We start from the raw sequence: 19,527 nt of genomic DNA on the forward strand, positions 1-19,527 counted from the left end.
ACTGACAAGCTGCTTTCTTGGCTTGCCAGACCTTTTTACCCCTCCTTTTCTTCATGTGTTCAATACTTATTCCCTGTGCCATTTCACTTTATTACACATAACTTCATTTATGGACATAAATGTTTGGATTTCTTTCTATGTGTGCATTACTTGGGTTGATGCCGACATCTGGTGAAATTTTCGTGTCAATAGCTCGATTAGAAATATGTTTTTTGAGAGAAATGTTGATGTGTTTAATACTTATTTTCCCCGCTGTAGATAGGTGGGGCTTTTGTATGTACAAAATATTTTATCCTTTAAAAATGTAATGGTTGCAGCTTATAATCAGGTGCGCTCTATAGTCCGGAAATTACGATAAGTCTTAGTTTTCCTCATTTTTGCTGGAATCTGGATCTAAACTTTACGGTAGGATGGCTCTGATATTGCTCTCTATTGTTTTTGCACCAGTAATGTTAGATTGGGGATGTGGGGGGCAGTAAGCTAGCTGTAGAGTGTCTAAACAGATGGATGATGGGTAGTTGGGTCGGGTTTACTCCGCACCAACAGTTCCACCCACAACTCAGAGGTGAACTTCTAATGAACCACTGCTACTCTCCAGAAACTATGTCCTAGAAATGACAAAGGTTTGTTTATTTGGGCTAAAGATGTCAATCTTAGTGAAAGACCAGTGAGAACGCTTTGAAAATAGATCCAAACATTATCAGAAGGGGACTTTCAAATTTTACAATATTTGCTGAGCTGGTTAGAACTGCCCTCCTACATATTTTTTTTAATTTAATTAATATATTCTTTCTTTTTGATCAGGTTTTTATGGCCACCACACGTATTGAAGTATCATAAAATCATAAATCCAGTTTTTAAACTATTCTCATATTTGTCTCAGCAGTTTCAGAAGCAGCAGAGCAAAGATGAAGCTGAGTTTGTTCCTGTTCATCCTTGTTGGTGAGTTGACCGTCAGCTGCTCTCTGATCATCTCCTTTTCTTTGACACAGTCACAGTGAAACATAAAAAGTCTCATTTAGAAGAAGAATGTTTGTTTTTGATCAGATTGTTCAGAAACAGATTTTTGTTTTTCTCTCAGATCCTTGTTGCATCATGACAAACCAGCTTCTCCAGTATCACTTCATCAATGAAAACAAAAGTTGGACTGAAGCCCAGCTCTACTGCAAAGACAAAAATCACACTGACCTGGCCACAGTGAGCAGCATGGCAGACATGAACAGACTCAGGCAGCATTTAGGAAACAGAAGCGCTTGGATTGGTCTGTACAGAGAAGCTAATGGCAACAGAATGTGGCAATGGTCTCAGCCTGATGTGAAGTTCAATGAAAGCCAAAAGGATGAATGGTATACAAACGAACCAAATGATGTGGAAACAGAGAACTGTGGGACTTTGTGGACCGACAAAAAGTGGGCGGACCTGTCCTGCAACAGAAAACAACCTTTTATCTGCTACAATGGTGAGAATGTGCAAGTCATTATAAAGCACTAAGAAGCTTGTAAATATTAGAAATTTCTTCCATTCTTTATAAAAACCTTTTTGACAGAATTTGACAGGGTTTTGAGAATATTTTCTGCTTCCACAGAAACAAACTCATCTCATGTTGTTTACGTTGAAGAGAGTCTGAACTGGACTGATGCTCAGAGCTTCTGCAGGGACCGTCACACAGACCTGATCAGTGGACCAGAGCAGATGGAAAAGCTGGATGTGGTGAAGACGGATGCGTTAGTCCTTAAGTCCGAGGGTGGTTTTGTTTTCATTGGCCTGTTTAGAGACGCCTGGCAGTGGAATGATGGGAGCAGCTTTTCCTTCAGGTTCTGGAATCTGCAGTATGATGATGAGAAGAACAACAGCAGTTGTGCCATGATGAATGAGGGAGGAAGGTGGAGTTCTGAGAATTGTAGTGTAGAACATCCCTTCATCTGCTATGATGGTAAGAGGAGTTTGAAAGTGACAGATCAGTGGAGGATGTTCAGCTGCTGTGTCTGCATGTTGAACGGGCCTCCTCTTTGTTTTTCAAATCTTTGTTTACTCTCTTGATAAAATGTAGAGTTTAGTGGATTTTGGATTCTCTGTCATGTAATTTGTTTTATTAGGTCTATTATGTCTGATTGCTTTTCCTCTTTTTATTTGAGGAATTGATCTATTGTTCTAAATCAGGGGTCGGGAACCTATGGCTCGCGAGCCATATATGGCTCTTTTGATGGTCACATGTGGCTCGCAGAGAAATCTTTAATTATACTTTTTTTTTCATTAGACCAGTCCTTCTCGGGCGCGGTGCGATGCCAGAGGCGCGCAGTAGTAGCGGTGCTTGGAGAACAAAATCTGCGCCAGCTCTATCACTTAACTATTATCTATTATTTCACAGAGTTTGTACCACCCGGAAACCTGTGAATTGCCTTGCCTAAAACTGCGCGCTCCCGTCTCTGAGAAAGAGCGCGCAGTTGCGGGGACGGGATGTGTGAGGAAGAAAGCAGAGGGTGGGGGTGAGGGGTTGTGGGGACCGGCAGCAGGTGAATCGCGCAGGGATTGTAAAAACGTAAAACCCGCTGCCAGTCACTCACTGCAGCGTGTGAGTGTATGTTTGGCTCCCCGTCTGCATGTGAGCAGTCTTTGTCACATCTAAAGAACATTCAGACCAACGATCACGTTTAGAGTCTCAACGCCTGCGTGAAGCAGAAACTCACCACGTATCAACCAGACTAGACCATCAGCAAAACTACCACGAGAAATACTCATCATTTATCAGCAACAGCATAACAATGTTATTAAAAAGAATCCACAGACTTATTGTACTTTAAAAATGTTGAAATTACATCAAATGCACACATTCACTTGTATATTTAGTTTTAAACATATGATCGTGGACTGACTTGGACTGGGTGGCTGTTGGGTCGCATTATAAATTCTGGAGTTCATTCAGGAGTTGCTGAATTAATTGTACGGCGTTCGTTGCGGTCTGCAGTAACCACAATAAAGAACCTTAAAAGAGGTTAAGTCTCCGTGCCTCACTGTGGTGAAGGGACACTACATTATTGTATGGCTCTTTCGAAATTACATTTAAAAATATGTGGCGTTTATGGCTCTCTTGGCAAAAAAGGTTCCCGACCCCTGTTCTAAATGTTAATTTCTTGAATCTTCATTTTTTCTTTTACTGCCCAGAATTAAAGACAGTTTTTTAAAGGGTAATACGTTTAGGAACAGTCTCTTTTTGGCTTTTGCTCAGTCAGTTTCAGGACACATCTTTAACTTATATATTTTTTACGTTTCAAAAAGAGTCGGCAATCAGATGAAGACCGATTTGCTTTAGAGTACAAAATTAGGATTCTGTCTGAAGTCTTAACTTTTTCTCCTCTTCGTCTTAACACAATTCTTTTTTTGTCAGTGATTAACAACCCAACACTTTATGTCAAACCTTTATCCTCAAAGTGCAACTGTCAAAGTGAAACTGCATCTTTACTTTTAAAAAAAATATTTTTTGTGTTTTTTAAACATCGTTTTGCAGTCAAAATCTTTGAAATGACTCAGTTTCTGGTTTGGTTCTTTTTTTTCAAATGTTCCTTCACTAACAGATCATGTGATCCTGATCAAAGAGAACATGACCTGGGAGGAGGCCTTATACTACTGCAGACATCACCACCATGACCTGGTCACCATCACTAACCTGAATGAGCAGATCTGGGTCCAGGAGAAAACCAAGAATGCCTCCTCTCCCTTTGTGTAGACTGGACTGCGCTACACCTGCACTCTGGGGTTCTGGTTCTGGGTCAGTGATGAGGTGGTCCACTACAAGAACTGGGCCTCACCTGAACAGGTGAATGAGTGTGACATGTCAGGAGCCATGCAGACAGGAGGAGAACACAAGTGGTTCAAGAGAAATGATGAGGAGAAGTTCAACTTTTTCTGTTCCACATCTTAAAGCTGTTCTTAGTGTCATGAATTGTCTCTTGGTTTTGTTTTATTATGTTTTTCTAATGCTTTGTTCATGCAGGTTAGCTGTGGCTTCCTTATGAGTCGGTCAAACTTACCTGCAATCACTAATGAGGGTTTTTGTATTTAAGCAGGTTTCTTTCTGTGTTCCATACCACTGCGTTTTATGTGTTCTGCTCTGAGCTTTTCTTTCTTAGGACAATGAATGTCTATTTTGGCCATGTCAGAGTCCTTCCTCCATCTGGGTTTCAACCTGATTGCCTTCTTGTAACAGTTAAAATTTTGTTTTTCCAAACAAATTAGACATTTCTTTGTTAAAAGCAGAATTTCAGTTGAACCTCTATGGTTCCTCTACATGAAAATGTAGAATTCTAGATCTTGTCATGTTCCTGGTGAACAGGAAAACTTTATTCTCCTTCTTGTTATCCACATGAAGGTCTTGTCAGAATGCTTTTTTTTTCTCTGTGCATATATTGGTACTCCATGATGTTATTGTACAAACATGAACAACTTAGAAAGTTTTCATTTTTCATGTTATTTGTGCTAATGTTTTAAGAACTACCAAATCAAAGAACTACAAACAGGTGGGGGAACTAACCCTATCTGTTACTGAAGACCTTGAGATGACCTGCAATTAAAAGTCGTCATAGACATGATCCGTGTCCGTTTTGTTCATGTGATGGTCCTGATATCATCCGTCTGTTTTGTTCTTCCTACTTACTTTATCAACAAACATTACAGCGCAAAACACCGTAGAGTAAAAGTAGTTTTATTGTTCAGAAAAAGTTGTTTATTTTGTTAGTCATGATGCAAAAAACTGAGTAAAGACATATGATCCACCTTTTCTGAACTTTTTATGTTGATTTATGTGAAGCTGTAAAGGCAGGTGGGGGCCGGAAATAAAGTACACAAAAACACGACAGGTGTAGATTTGGATCCTAAAACTTTATCAGAATGTTGAGGGTTACTTTTTACCTTTTCTTTTAGATAAATTAAAGTATTTAAATAGATAAATCAAGAGTAGCATCACAGGCATCAACAGAGTGGCTAACTGCTTCACATGTACAGAACAATATGCAAAGGTTAGATTCTCAATTGCAGTTCTGAATTATCAGGTTTTTCTGTATTTTGTCTGATCACTTATTGCTTTACTTAAATTCATTAGGTGTTGGCCTCATGTATCTAACTATCCATCCTCCTCTGGTCATCAAAACTAATTTTGTAATCTTATTGTTTTTGTATATTTTGATCTTTAGACTTTCAGTGTGACAGGGCCTAATCAGGAAAAACCTACTAAATGTTTTACATCTGACTCTGAAGCATTCCCAATAGTAAATTTATGAAAGGGCTACAGAAAATAAAAATAGAACACTCAATTCAACTAAATGTAACTTGCAAACATTTGTGAACATAACAAGAATTTGACCTCCCTTTCTCTCCTGAAAAAATCACCAGGCCATCAATATCAGGATTCAAATCCTGTGCAGCAACACATTTTCCCATTCATTCAAGTGTGTAAAAGACAATGACATGTCCAAAGATCTTTTCCCACGTTGGCTCCATGAATTTTGTGGCAACACCTGCCTTCTTTCTGACCTTTGATGGGGCTCCATCTGTGGCCAGACTGACATCATATGACCAGTTCACTCCAACATTGTCCAGCGCAGGAACTAGAGAGCTGACTATGTAACTAGAGAGCTGTTGTGTCCATCATAGGAATCAACCCAAGAAACTCAGCTGACAGTCTCATCAACACCTCTTATAAATATGCACAGCTGTGCAATATCTGTGATGTTGGTGTTTCTTTAACGCCATCCGAAAATGCAATAAATGACTGGATTCTGTCCTTTATTTGGCTGCCCAAGTCTTCTAAGATATATTGTATCTGTAATCGTAATGGCAATTGGGGTTTCACACCTGATCATTTTTATCGCAACTTAACAGTGGTAAGGCTCCCGAGGAACCAAACTGCATCTTACCCAGATGTGGCACGTGCTTGCAAAGATATGGGCTATGTCTGAATTCCTACCCTAATCCCTAACTACGTACTAAAAAACAATATTGTGCGGGACTATCTAGTGCTATGGATTTTTAAAGCAACCATGCTCACAATTTTTTTTAACGAGAAATATGATGTCATGGATTTTATGAAGTGAGACCCTAATCAATGCAAGCATTATAAAATGTCTATTAAGGACTCAACTGTGTTCTGATGATGCAAATGTCGATTGTTTATTTTAAAAAAAGATATAAACATTTTTTTCGCAGAAATTGTTCAAACAACGCCCTGTGGTCTATGTTCGCCTATCTAGTGAGCATCGATGCACAATAGTTTTTCGCAAAGACCTCTGGGAAATTTGTAGGACACTTGATTTTGAAATTGCAGATTCAGACAGCACTAAAACATGGGCTATATAAGTGCATTATGTAGTGAATAGTGAAGGAATTCTGACAAAGCCATGCCTTGTATTTCTTGATTGCTTGCCATGCTAACACTGGTCTTGCGTTCCCTTTACTCGCCCTGGTGGCAGAATTGCAAATTTTGGTCATTTATTTAAAAAAAAAAGTAACTCACCACAGAAATGGGCTAAAATTTTGCTTTTTTAAAGCACCCTTTTAATGTTTTTTCTCTTCTTGATTGGGCGAGATTAAACCATCTGGGGGGCTAGATACGGCCCATGGGCCATTAGTATATTCGACACCCCTGGTTTAGATGGTTTGACTGGAGACCATTAATTCTGTACCATTTTAAGATTATTAAATCAAAAGATCTTTGTTATGGAAGTACTTTCTATCTACACTACTTCTCCAGTACTGGAGTGCTTTTGTGCTTTTGTTCTCCAGCTTGACCCGGTTTGTGGACAGCGTCGCCCCCTTCAGGCTGTATGATGAACAGCAGGAAGGCGTTACAGTGCAGGAGCTGAGACAGAACGCCCCATGGAAAATATCTGACAAAGAGTTTGAAGTGTTCAGGCTAAAGGTGAGTTTTTCTGTGTCCAAAGTTAACGTCTTCATGGCGTTACTCCCATGCGTGTTCTTTCTTTTTTGAATCACTTCCTTCACTGCTCTCCTTCTGTAGTCTGAGAGGAAGATCAGGCTGAATGAAATCATCCGCAAGAACTCACAACACACTGCTCTGGTGCTCGTGTAAGTTTACCGTTTACTGAACACAAAGTAACCTTCATAAACACAGACAAGTGACAAGTTAAGGAGTCAAAGCTTTGTTTGCATGTCAACAGATAGTACTTGTTGTTGATGGAAATGTGTTTTCAGGAGCCTCCCTGTGCCGCACAGAGACTGCCCCAGCTCTCTGTACATGGCCTGGCTGGACACTGACCTATGGCCTCCACTGCCCCGCCGTGCTCATACGAGGAAACCAGCAGAACGTCCTGACTTTCTACTGCCAGTAAACCCTGAGGAGAACTCAGTTCTGAAGGAGCATGTGACTACAGCAGCTGTATGACCAGAACTAAAGATTTTGAAGAAGTGGGTCAAATCTTTTTAAAACTTTTTGTCACGGTGCCCCCGGTTGACTCCTCCTCCTCATCAGCTACACCTGATGCCTCCAGCTGCACCTCCTCATCCTCGTCTGGCCGAAGGTTCTTAAGGAGACCACGGACCTGCAATCAACGCTAGTTCGTTGTACTTCCACGGTGCATCTCCTGGCCTCGTATAATTCTTGTTTCATGTTTGCCTCGTTCCCTGCTAACCCAGTCTGTCTTACCTCGTCCCAGGATTACATCTCCGTTTGGACCCTTCTGGTGGCTGCTCACGTCTCGCTGTCCACGTTCCTGTCGCTCCTCTGGATATCCACCTTGGATTCAACGGTTGACGCCGCCAAGACCCTCCAACCACCTCCGTTGCCTAACACAGGAAACCTGGGACTCAGCTCCATCCCCGCTACCACATTAAAACCAGTTACTCTTACCTCTCTGCTTGCCTTGTGTCCTTCCGGGTTCCAGCACTTGAGTCTGCCTCAGCCTGCTAGCCATGACACTTTTACCACTTTTTTTGTTTAAAAAGTTAAGACATTTTCTAAATCATAAAATTGCGCAAGTAAAATTAATCAACATCCCACCGCGCCTTAGAAGTGTTATAGGTGCTCCGACTCTTTGATCCAAAGTTCTGCTTAAATGAGATGCCCGTCAATCACATAAGTCCAACATGGTTCACAAGAACAAAGCCTTTGTTTTTTCTGGAAATAATAAAAGGAAACTCTCCTCCAATAGAGTTTTATTTTTGGAATTTCTGTAAGAACTTAGTGTAAAACTAAATTCATATATTTTCTCTTTCACTACCAGTTTGTTATAAAACCAGGAACACTAGCATAATAACGAGATAATTACTGGGACATAAAAACATACGTAACTTCTTCATGTTATTGCTTTCTAGAGTGAATAGATTTAATTTTCACTAAATTTCTTTTGGAAACACACATTTTATGAATAAAACCAAAAAATTCAATAAAAGGCTATTTCTTTTTTAATACCACTGTACTTTTAATTAAAAACTGTTACACAAAAGCTTGTAAAAAAACATTTTTGAGAAATTCTTTAAAAATATATGCTTATATTTGGTTAAGATTGCTCTATGGGGCACATTTAGATAGCAAGGGTTGGATAAAGGAGTTCAAGGGAGAAGGGGCTGTTGAGGTCTCTGTTCTATTGGTGAGAGTTGATGGACGTGAGGGAGTTACACTTATCTTCTGATGTTGGAGAAGACAGAACTGCACGCTGGGATCTGGAGATGTTTTCTTTAAAATGAAAAATTCTTAAACTACAACCCAGATGGATGAAGGAAAAAGAGAGACAGGAAATGTCTGGGTTGCAGTTGTTGAGTATTTAGAATTTCTCTTATTCCAGTAGAGATGACGATGACTTGTCGTTTCATCTGGAGGGAGAGACAGGAATAGTTATTGTCAGTATTAAAATGATGACCAAAAAAACATGTGAGTGAAGGATGGAGCAGAGAGATGAGAAATGTACCAGAAACAGAAGGGGGCAATTACAGAACCCTGTGGAATACCAGAAGAGAGGCATTAAGAGGTCAATTACTTTTCTGCTAGAGTAGTTTAAAACGTTTGTTCAAATAAGCACAGAAACTGCACCAGGGACACTTGTTCACTGTGTACAGTAGGCAGTCACTTCACAAAAGGCTGCAGAAAGATTTGCAAATATTACTGCACTGCAGCCTTAGCTGTGGAAGTTTAGAGGAGTTCAAAACTACACTTAAAATTCTGTCTCACTTACAGATAGGTCTTATCACAAAAATGACAGACACTCAGGCAGAATAAATAAATCTAGCACAGAGAACGTGAGTCTCCTGTCCAGGATTGATGGTTTTGCTTATTTTAATGTACGTCTTGTTTTTCCGGTAATTTTATACAGAGCTTTATTAATGCAGACGTTACATTTGTGTAGTTTTTGTGTGTCTTTCCTTTGGGATGGTGAACATCTACATGTGATGCCAGTTTAGCTGCCGTTTTCATTTAAACTGATTGTCCAAGTCTGAAAAATCTACATTTTTTCTGATCAAATCAAAATCTTTAATTGGATTTTAGAAGTATTAATTACATTAATGGCTTTATTGTTATTATTGAAATGATTGAGCTGTAATTACATCCCTTCTCTTGCTCCCAAATTTTTTTCGTTATTATTCCTATTTAAAAATAATTTGCACATATTTTTAACATTTGATACTTGATCAATATATGCTATGAAGATTTCTGAAGCAGTTATGTCTTTTCTTCCGATATAGTGTTTTTTTATTCATAGTCATGATTTTTTCACTGAACAGAATCCGTATGTATTTCACATAACTGATCTGCATTTGCTATGTTGATTTCTAAATATTTATGTTTATTTTTACATAATAAGTAATTCATCTTTCATCACGTCAATGTAAGCACCACAGAAGAACCCTCTTATGTAGTTCAACAGTGATTAGCAACACACACGCAAATACAGACAATGCAAGTTTTCAAAACAGTCAAATAAGTAAAGCCGGTGTCATAGGATAGCACAACGGCTTAACCAGTGCCTAGGATAGCACAAGGGGTAATTACAGGCAAGTGCAGGGCTTGAGCTTTGCCGACTTACCAGAAAGATTCTGTTCATCACCTGGTAGGTACAAAATCATACCACACTCAACTGCAGGGGCTGTAATTAATGCAATGACATTTATTATCCGTAGCTGAAAACAGTACAGAGTCATGAGGCGGGCGAATAAACTCCTGTAATTCTTGGGCTATCCTAGGCATGGTGTGTTGGCGGGGGCATTATTTGTCATATTATTTAGTTATATATACATATATATACATATCAAAGATATATATATATATATACATATATATACATATCAAAGATATATATATATATATATATATATATATATATTAAAATTGCATTCATGAAATTTGAATGTCCATTTGGCATCTGTCATCTGACTCAAAACTATACAGGTGTGAATGTTTGTGTGTAATGCTTTTTTCCACACGGAACTCGGTTTAATATTAGATTACAATGAATTTGCATTTATGTAAATAATAAGCATCTATGTCATGGAGGTAACAACTGATCCATTAGATGATGCTGTTGGTATCCTTTACTTCAAGTAACTCAAGAGGCTTAATATTTCACGCATGTTTACTTATTTTATAAACCATATATACCTATTTGTTTGTTGGATTTTGAAAAGGTCTAAAAATAAAATGACCTCAAGTCATGTCTCCTTTTTAGAGGTAAACAGTAAATTGTTTTTTATTTTATAAGTAAAACATATATATTTATCCCTAGTTTTAGATGCTTGGGAGGGTCATAAATCAATCAGAAAATGTTAGTTTTCCTGGATCCCCAGCAATATTTAGGTTTGTGGCCTCAGGGCATTATTTTTTTTTTTAGAAGAAGTTTTATTTTAACTGTTCCCTAAATTATTCAGCCATTAGTGCATTAGAGATCATCTGTAGTGGGTTTTAAATATTTGATTTATTCACTTATCTCATTCCAGTAATTTCAATCATTCCATTTGAATTATTCCATTCTGACTAAGCAATGATGCTGATACTGTGAGGTGAATACGTGAAACATCTTCCTGTTATACTTTATCATTTTCATTTTCATCAATGGACTCATTGTCAAAAGATAAGTTATCTTTTTTCTAAATGAAACCAGTACGCATATATTTTGAATAAACATACACAAACACATGCACATACATCCCTATTCTATACAGTTAACTTTTCTGACTGAAACCCGATCAACCAGTTCTCTTGTAAAAACGATTCTGAGTCGGAAAGATTGAGCCCAACAGCTTGATTATGATCCAAACACTCATAAAATGTTTGTGCTTCCATTTCCTGTTATTAATAGTAGGTATTACCATTGATAACAATGTATCCCTACAAATCTACATCCATCAGCATGTTATGGTTCACACAAAAGTGGTCGAACTGCACAATGTTGCCCTCAGGCGACAAGTAAAAACAGCCACTTTAGTAAATGAATATAGACAAAAGTATCTTCAATCATTTGAATAAGTTTCTTTACATATTCATGCACATCACAGAATATTTTTTACAAAGTTATTTAAATGTAAACACTTAGAATAGGTATTTTTTGAGCCATATCAAAATGGACAAATTGCAATGCCAACCCTTATTTTGAAATAAACGAGTCACATGACTACAGGAAGCCAGTTTGTAGGTAGGGATGGCAATGTGCTTCTTGGTAGGATCTGGCTGACTTGGGCACTGTGCAGTGGGCGTCACAAGAGGTCCCACAGCATCACACATCATATGGAATTGTTGGATTTACAGCTCCTCTGTAAAATCAACAACCACCATTTCCCAAAATCTCTCTATCTGTAGCTGCTCCCACGTTCACATAATTATGATTTAATGGAAACAGTGAAATTTCGAAAATGTGTTTTTTTTCTCCAACATTTCTACAATTTTTATCAGGTTTTGCGCATATGATTGAAGGAGATGCAGTTAGTGATGGCAAACAAAGATTTATGATCCTGGGAATGGTGGGTGAAAACCATTTTTTTTTATTTGGTTTAGTCACATCCAACATAAAAACATGGAAGTTTATTTATTTTTTTCTATTTTCTTACCACTGTATTTTTCTAACTAGGCAGAAGCATTTCCCACTGAATTAGACACCCCCCCAAATGTCCTAAAAGAGATAAAGTTTCGGGGGGGCCTTTTATGAATGCAGACCACATCTCCTGTGTTTTTGTTTGTGTGTGTTGTGCTCTTTCTGCAGAAATAAATGTCAGTCAGGATCAGAGGTGGCAGGACTTGTTTCCATTTACAGAACTGTCCTCCCCTCATTTCCCTCACAGCCTGAGGGATTTACTATTCAAATGTTTGTGGCAATCAGAGAACAGCATTCTAGGATCCGGAGACCTCAGGGAACTGTTCTCCTCTGACCATTGTACCTGAAGGTTGACAGAAAAGGACAACAGGTGAGAAGATCTGATGCTGACAATGCAATTTCTAGAAAATTCACTCACTTTCCCATTAATATTACACACATGTTTCTGTCAGTGGTTTTTCCTGTTTCTCTGCGATGTTTTCATGTGCTGCTGAACTCTTTCATAACTCATGTTTGTATTGATAAAGTAATCAACCCAAAATACTCTAATGCTATTCTTTATTAAAGGCTTTTAAAAGTACTAAAGAATCCCTCTAATATGTAGTCTATAAGGATAAATACAGTTAAAGGGTTAAAATGTTGGTAGTTTTAAAAAAAATGTCACCAAATTCCTTGTTGGAAAAAATTAAGATGAAAAGTAGAAGAAGAAAAATGACTTCTATTTTGCTTCGTTGGTAAGTGGTAAGTGAGCCCGCTGTGTGCATCATGCTGGCAGACTGATTGTTAGAAATGAGGAAATTAAACAATTAGAAAGTAGTTTTCATGGACTTCCCATGGACGTACTATGGGCACTTGTGTTTCATGTGCGCACCCCATTCCTGCAGCATCTGTGTGAGGTCAGTACACTTTACTACATCATCCACCGCACATCATAAAGGCGTGTCACTTACATTAGCCTTTCAAACACTTCACCACACACACAACAATGGTATGTTCCATTTTTATGATGTCCCATCAGACCAAATGAATGTGTTTGTTCTGAACTTTCTTGAAATAAGGTCCAACATGGTGTGCACATATTTTTCCATGATGTGTCTGAATTGATCAGGTTGACTTTGGGTTTATTATACATCTGAAAAAAATTGTATTTTTGGTGTTTTTAACCAGTTCTTGTGAAATTTTTCTGATGGAGGACATATAATAAGAAAATTCAACTCAAAATTGCATTTCTAATTATTTTTTTCCATTTGAATCATGGTGAATCAGGAGCAGAAAAAAAAATGCTGTTGGAGTTTTGACACAGAAGTTTGGCGGCCCAAATGCTCCCTGCTCTGCTCCATTTTGATGCATCCTCTGGTAGAGGACTAGATCAGTGGTGTCCATCTGGCATCTGTCATCAGACTCAAAACTGTACAGGTGTGAATGTTTGTGTGTAATGTTTTTTCTGCACGGAACTTGGTTTAATATTGGATCACAACGAATTTGCATTTCTGTAAATAAACAGGGTTTCCTTTTCACCTTTGAAAAGCATCCATGTTATGGAGATAACAATTTATCCATTAGATGATGCTGTTGGTTTCAGTCACTTCAAGTAACTCAAGGGGCTTAATATTTCACACCTTTACTTATTTTATAAACCATTGATATCTATTTCTTCTTTGGTTCTTGAAAAGGTCTAAAAATCAAATGACCTCAAGTCATTTTTTAGAGGTAAACAGTAAATTGTTTTTTATTTTATAAGGAAAAATATATATTTAACCCTAGTTTTAGATGGGGAGTCATAAATCAATCAGAGAATGTGAGTCATCCAGATATTAGCAGTAAAGCCATCAGGCTCAGAATCCATGTTAGACATAAACCTCATGTAGTTCAGATGCTGAGAGTGAGTCTGAGTCTAAAACCTGGTACTCATTTAATCTGGGTAGATTTTAGCTTTTGAAGATAAATTAATGCTCTGCTCTGGCGGATTAATCTGTAATCAGTTCTTTAAATGTCTAATTTATTTTATCTAGATTATGACTGACATGACCTAAGAATCTTTCACCTGTGTTTTCAGGAAGCTTGAAGACGTGATGAGCAGCACTTGCAGTTGAACTTGTGAACAATTTGTTAATTTTTAAAGAAAAGCCTTGTGTTAACTGCTTTTAGAGCTTCACATATTAATGAAAATAAATCAGCCCCTCTGCAATGTGACACCCAACAGTAGAATGAATGAAGTAGAGGGGCTGAGCCTCTGGGCCAGAGTTCCACATTAATGAACATATGCTCTTCAGTGTTTGCTTTAGATGGAAATGTGATGGAAAATTTTATGTTTGTTTTCATCAAGCTGCAAAAGGAAACATTCAGAAACAAAGGTCTATGTGTTAGAATTTATGTACATTCACATTTGCAAATTTGATCCACATCAGGGTCATATTTCCTTCAATGATCTGTGTCTTTTGGCAAGTAGGAAAGAAACCAAAGGTCATAAACCGCTTTGTAACCGTCAAACCTGTTAGACCAGACTTTCTAGACGCACTCTAAAATAAATTTGTATTGTTAGTGTTTAAGCATGTTCTCATGGCATTTTTCTCACGATGGTAGACATATATAAAATTTAAGCCAAAATTTGCATTTCTGAGTATTTTTAATTCAAATTATTGTGAATCAGCGTAGACAAAAAGATGCTATTGAAAATATGAAAAAAGCTTGAAGCTGTGACATAGAACCTGCAACGGTAACCCACAAGCTCCTTGCTATTCTCCATTTTAATGCATCCACTTACAGACAATGGATCCAAGTCTGTCATTTTTTTCCTTGTTTGAGCTGAAATCTGGATCAAAACTGTGTGACTGGATAGCTCTGATACGGCTCCGTTTTGTTGTTGCACCAGCAATGTTAGATTGGGGATGTGAGGGGCTGTAAGCTAGCGGTAGAGTGTCGAAACAGATGGATGATAGAAGTGTGGGAAAGGCTTACTCCACACCAACTTAGAGGTGAATTTCTGATGAACCACTGCCATACACCAGAATGTGTGTCACTATATGTCCTAGACATGACAAAATGTGGGAGTCATAGTAATGACAAAGGTTTGCTGATTAGAGCTTAAAATGTCAATCTTAATGAAAGACCAGTGAAAACGCTCTTTGTTTCCATTTTATTAATTTATTCTTTCTTTCTGATCAGGTTTTTATGGCCACCACATTTATTTAAGTATCATAATCATAAATCCAGTTTTTAAACTATTCTCATATTTGTCTCAGCAGTTTCAGAAGCAGCAGAGCAAAGATGAAGCTGAGTTTGTTCCTGTTCATCCTTGTTGGTGAGTTGACCGTCAGCTGCTCTCTGATCATCTCCTTTTCTTTGACACAGTCACAGTGAAACAGAAAAAGTCTCCTTTAGAAGAAGAAGAATGTTTGCATTTGATCAGATTGTTCAGAAGCAGATTTTTGTTTTTCTCTCAGGTCCTTGTTGCGTCATGACAAACCAGCTTTTCCAATATCACTTCATCAATGAAAACAAGAGTTGGGATCAAGCCCGGCTCTACTGCAAAGACAACAATCACACTGACCTGGCCACAGTGAGCAGCATGGCAGACATGAACAGACTCAGGCAGGATTTAGGAACCAGGAACGCTTGGATTGGTCTGCAGAGAAAAGCTAGCAGCAACAGAACGTGGCAATGGTCTCAGCCTGATGTGCAGTTCAATGAAAGCCGAGATAATGGGTGGGATACAAACACAATGGAACCAAATGACTATGGCATAGAGAACTGTGGGACTTTAAACACAGACAAAAAGTGGGCGGACCTGTCCTGCAACAGAGAAAAACCTTTTATCTGCTATGATGGTGAGAATGTGCAAGTGTCACTTCTAATGTAAAGCACAAAAAAGCTTGTAAATATTAGAAACTTTTTCCATTTATTATAAAACATTTTTGACAGACTTTGAAAATATTTTATGAATATTTGTTGCTTCCACAGAAAAAAACCCATCTCATATCATTTATGCTAACGAGAGTCTGAACTGGGCTGATGCTCAGAGCTTCTGCAGGGACCGTCACACAGACCTGATTAGTGGACCAGAGCAGATGGAAAAGCTGGATGAGGAGAAGACAAACAACTTAATCCAACAGTCCCAGGGTGGTTTTGTTTTCATCGGCCTGTTTAGAGACGCCTGGCAGTGGTCTGATGGGAGCAGCTTTTCCTTCAGGTTCTGGAATCTGCAGTATGATGATGAGATAAAGGACAGCAGTTGTGCCATGCTGAATGAGGACGGAAGGTGGAGTTCTGAGAATTGTAGTGAAGAACATCCCTTCATCTGCTATGATGGTAAGAGGAGTTTGAAAGTGACAGATCAGAGGAGGATGTTCAGCTGCTGTGTCTGCATGTTTAACAGGCCTCCTCTGTTTGTTTTAGGAAAATTGTTTTACTCTCTTGATAAAATGTAGTTTAGTGGATTTTGGATTCCCTGTCGTGAAATTTGCATTATTAGGTCTATTTCCTACTTTGCTTTTCCTTTTATTATTTTGGGATTTTATCTATGGTTCAAAATGTTAATTTCTTGAATTGTTTATTTTTTTTTATTACTCAGAATTTGGTTAAGACAGTCTTTAAAAGGATCAGATGTTAAGAACAGTCTCTTTTTGTCTTTCTCTCATTCAGTTTCAAGAACACATTTTTTACTTAAATGTTTTTTTCCGTTTCAAACAAACTTGGCAATCAGAAACAGAAGACAGATTAACTTCAAAGTAAAAGATTAGGATTTCTGTCTGAAGTCTTAACTTTTTCTCCTCCTTATCTTTACACAATTCTTATTTTGTGAGTTACAGCCCAATACTTTATGTCAAGCTTTTATTCTGAAAGTACAACAGTCAAAGTGAAACTGCTTTATTTTCAAAGCTACAGACATTTATAGATATTCTCAACATATTTGTCATTTAAAAGAATATTTCTTTTGTTTTTTAAACATCCTTTTGCGGTCAAAATCTTTGAAATGACTTTTAGTTTCTGTATTTGTTCTTTTTTCACATGTTCCTTCACTAACAGATCATGTGATCCTGATCAAAGAGAACATGACCTGGGAGGAGGCCTTATACTACTGCAGACATCACCACCATGACCTGGTCACCATCACTAACATGGATGAACAGAGATGGGTCCAGGAGAAAACCAAGAATGCCTCCTCTCCCTTTGTGTGGACTGGACTGCGCTACACCTGCTCTCTGGGGTTCTGGTTCTGGGTCAGTGATGAGGTGGTCCACTACAAGAACTGGGCCTCACCTGGACAGGTGAATGAGTGTGACATGTCAGGAGCCATGCAGACAGGAGGAGAACACAAGTGGTTCAAGAAACATGATGAGGAGAAGTTCAACTTTTTCTGTTCCACATCTTAAAGCTGTTCTTAGTGTCATGAATTGTCTCTTGGTTTTGTTTTATTATGTTTTTCTAATGCTTCTTTCTTGCAGGTTAGCTGTGGCTTCCTTATGAGTCGGTCAAACTTGCCTGCAATCACTAATGAGGGTTTTTGTATTTAAGCAGGTTTCTTTCTGTGTTCCATACCACTGCGTTTTATGTGTTCTGCTCTGAGCTTTTCTTTCTTAGGACAATGAATGTCTATTTTGGCCATGTCAGAGTCCTTCCTCCATCTGCGTTTCAACCTGATTGCCTTGTAAAAGTTAAAAGTTTGTTTTTTCAGACAAATTAAACATTTCTTTGTTAAAAGCTGAATTTCAGTTGAACCTCTATGGTTCCTCTACATTAAAATGAAGAACTCTAGATCTTGTCATGTTCCTAATGGTGAACAGGAAAACTTTATTCTCCTTCTTGTTATCCACATGAAGGTCTTGTCAGAATGTTTCCTTCTTATTTGGTTTTATACACGAAAGATGCTTGTTTTCATTCTCTGCATATATTGATTCTTCATGTCATTGTACAAACATGGTCAACTCAGAATGTTTTTTTTAATTTTTCATCTTTTTTGTGCTAATGTTTTAAGAACTACCAAATCAAAGAACTACAAACATGTGGCACATTAACCCAATCTGTTACTGAAGTCCATGAGATGACCTGTAATTAAAAGTCGTCATAGACATGATCCGTGTCCGTTTTGTTCATGTCCTGATATCACCTGTCTGTTTTGTTTTTCCTGCTTACTTTATCAACAAACATTACAGAGCAAAACACTGTAGAGTAGAAGTAATTTTATTATCTGGAAAGAATTGTGTATTTTTGTTTGTCATGATACAAAAAAATGATTTACCGAGGCGCCAGCTTTTCAAAACATATGATCCACCTTTTCCGAACTTTTTTAGTGTTGATTTATATGAAGCTGCAAAGGCAGGTGGGGGCCGGCAATAAAGTACACAAAAACACCCCAGGTGTGGATTTAGATCCTAAACCTTTATCTGAATGTTGAGGGTTACTTTTTAAGTTTTCTTTTAGATAAATCAAATTATTTTACAGCGTTAGTCATGTCTGCTGCAGCACTCACCTTGTATGGCCAGGCTTCCGGTTGGAGCAATCACGCCTTTATGGAGGACACCTAGTCATGCCCCTTCATAAGTCCATTCCTGTGATGCACTCCTTGCTGGAACGTCAGTAGTAGATTTAGCCAATCAGAATACAGAACACAATGCAAGATGCAAATCCGTGAAGTAGAGAAACCGTGAAAAGTAAACCGTGTTATAGCAAGGGATCACTGTATATTCTTCAGATTCTCAAACACAGTTTAAAATTATCAGGTTTTTCTTTATTTTGTCTGATCACTTATTGTGTTATTTAAATTCTTTAGGTTTTGGCCTCATGTATCTAACTATCCATGATCCTCTGGTCATCAAAATAATTGTGTAATTTTATTGTTTATTTTGATCTTGTCACAATTGGAGGGGCTGGTGAGCATGAAGGACCCAAAATGCAGAGACGGAGGCACACGGTTCCAGGGCAAGGGATTTAATCAACCAACAAAAAGGACTGCAGAGCAAGGAAACAAAACTAAACTTACTGAGAGCAAAACATGAATACATGGCATGAGGGAAGAGACGATAAAGACGTTAATGGACCAGCACAAGAGGATGGCAGAGACAAGACTTAAATACAGACAGGACAGACAAGACACAGGTGAACATGCTCAGGACAATTGGGACCAAGGAAGTAAAACTCAAAAGCATGACCAAACAGGAAACCTTTCAAAATAAAACAGGAAACAGAACTCAATCATGACAGAACAAGATGTAAAGGAAAAACCAATACAAAGAAACCCAAACCATGACAGATCTTTAGACTTTAAGTGTGACTGCAATTTTTATTTGTTCACTCAGACCACAGCAAACCCATTTTGCATAGTTCTTCTTGCAACAGTGAGTCTTGGCAAACTTAATGCCAAACAGCTTGTTTTCATAAGTTTTTATTACAACATGTAAATGTGATGTTTTTGTATAAAAATATTTAAAGGGCCTATATCAGCAAAAACCTACTTTTTTAGATTTTAAGATTTATAATATTCATTCTTCACTATAAACAACCC

The 19,527-nt window shown here is 38.0% G+C and overlaps 1 protein-coding gene, 1 long non-coding RNA gene and 1 pseudogene across 2 annotated transcripts; all 3 read left to right on the forward strand.

Annotated features, from left to right (window-relative positions):
* Window positions 1–908: 908 nt before the first annotated feature.
* On the forward strand, window positions 909–4,299 carry LOC101155897 (annotated as a pseudogene).
* Window positions 4,300–6,778: 2,479 nt separating this feature from the next.
* On the forward strand, window positions 6,779–7,264 carry LOC105357270. The gene is made up of 3 exons (XR_911280.2): window positions 6,779–6,910; window positions 7,010–7,077; window positions 7,204–7,264. It is a non-coding gene; the product is annotated as an uncharacterized LOC105357270 (long non-coding RNA).
* An 8,219-nt stretch (window positions 7,265–15,483) lies between these two features.
* On the forward strand, window positions 15,484–17,632 carry LOC101164797 (C-type mannose receptor 2-like). Its single transcript, XM_023953138.1, has 3 exons — window positions 15,484–15,853; window positions 15,987–16,334; window positions 17,052–17,632. Exons 1-3 carry the CDS (start codon window positions 15,484–15,486, stop codon window positions 17,396–17,398), a joined length of 1,065 nt encoding a protein of 354 aa, XP_023808906.1. The 3' UTR covers window positions 17,399–17,632.
* Window positions 17,633–19,527: the final 1,895 nt, after the last annotated feature.

Source organism: Oryzias latipes, chromosome 24 (assembly GCF_002234675.1).
Source record: "Oryzias latipes chromosome 24, ASM223467v1".
Taxonomy (NCBI): Eukaryota; Metazoa; Chordata; class Actinopteri; order Beloniformes; family Adrianichthyidae; genus Oryzias; species Oryzias latipes.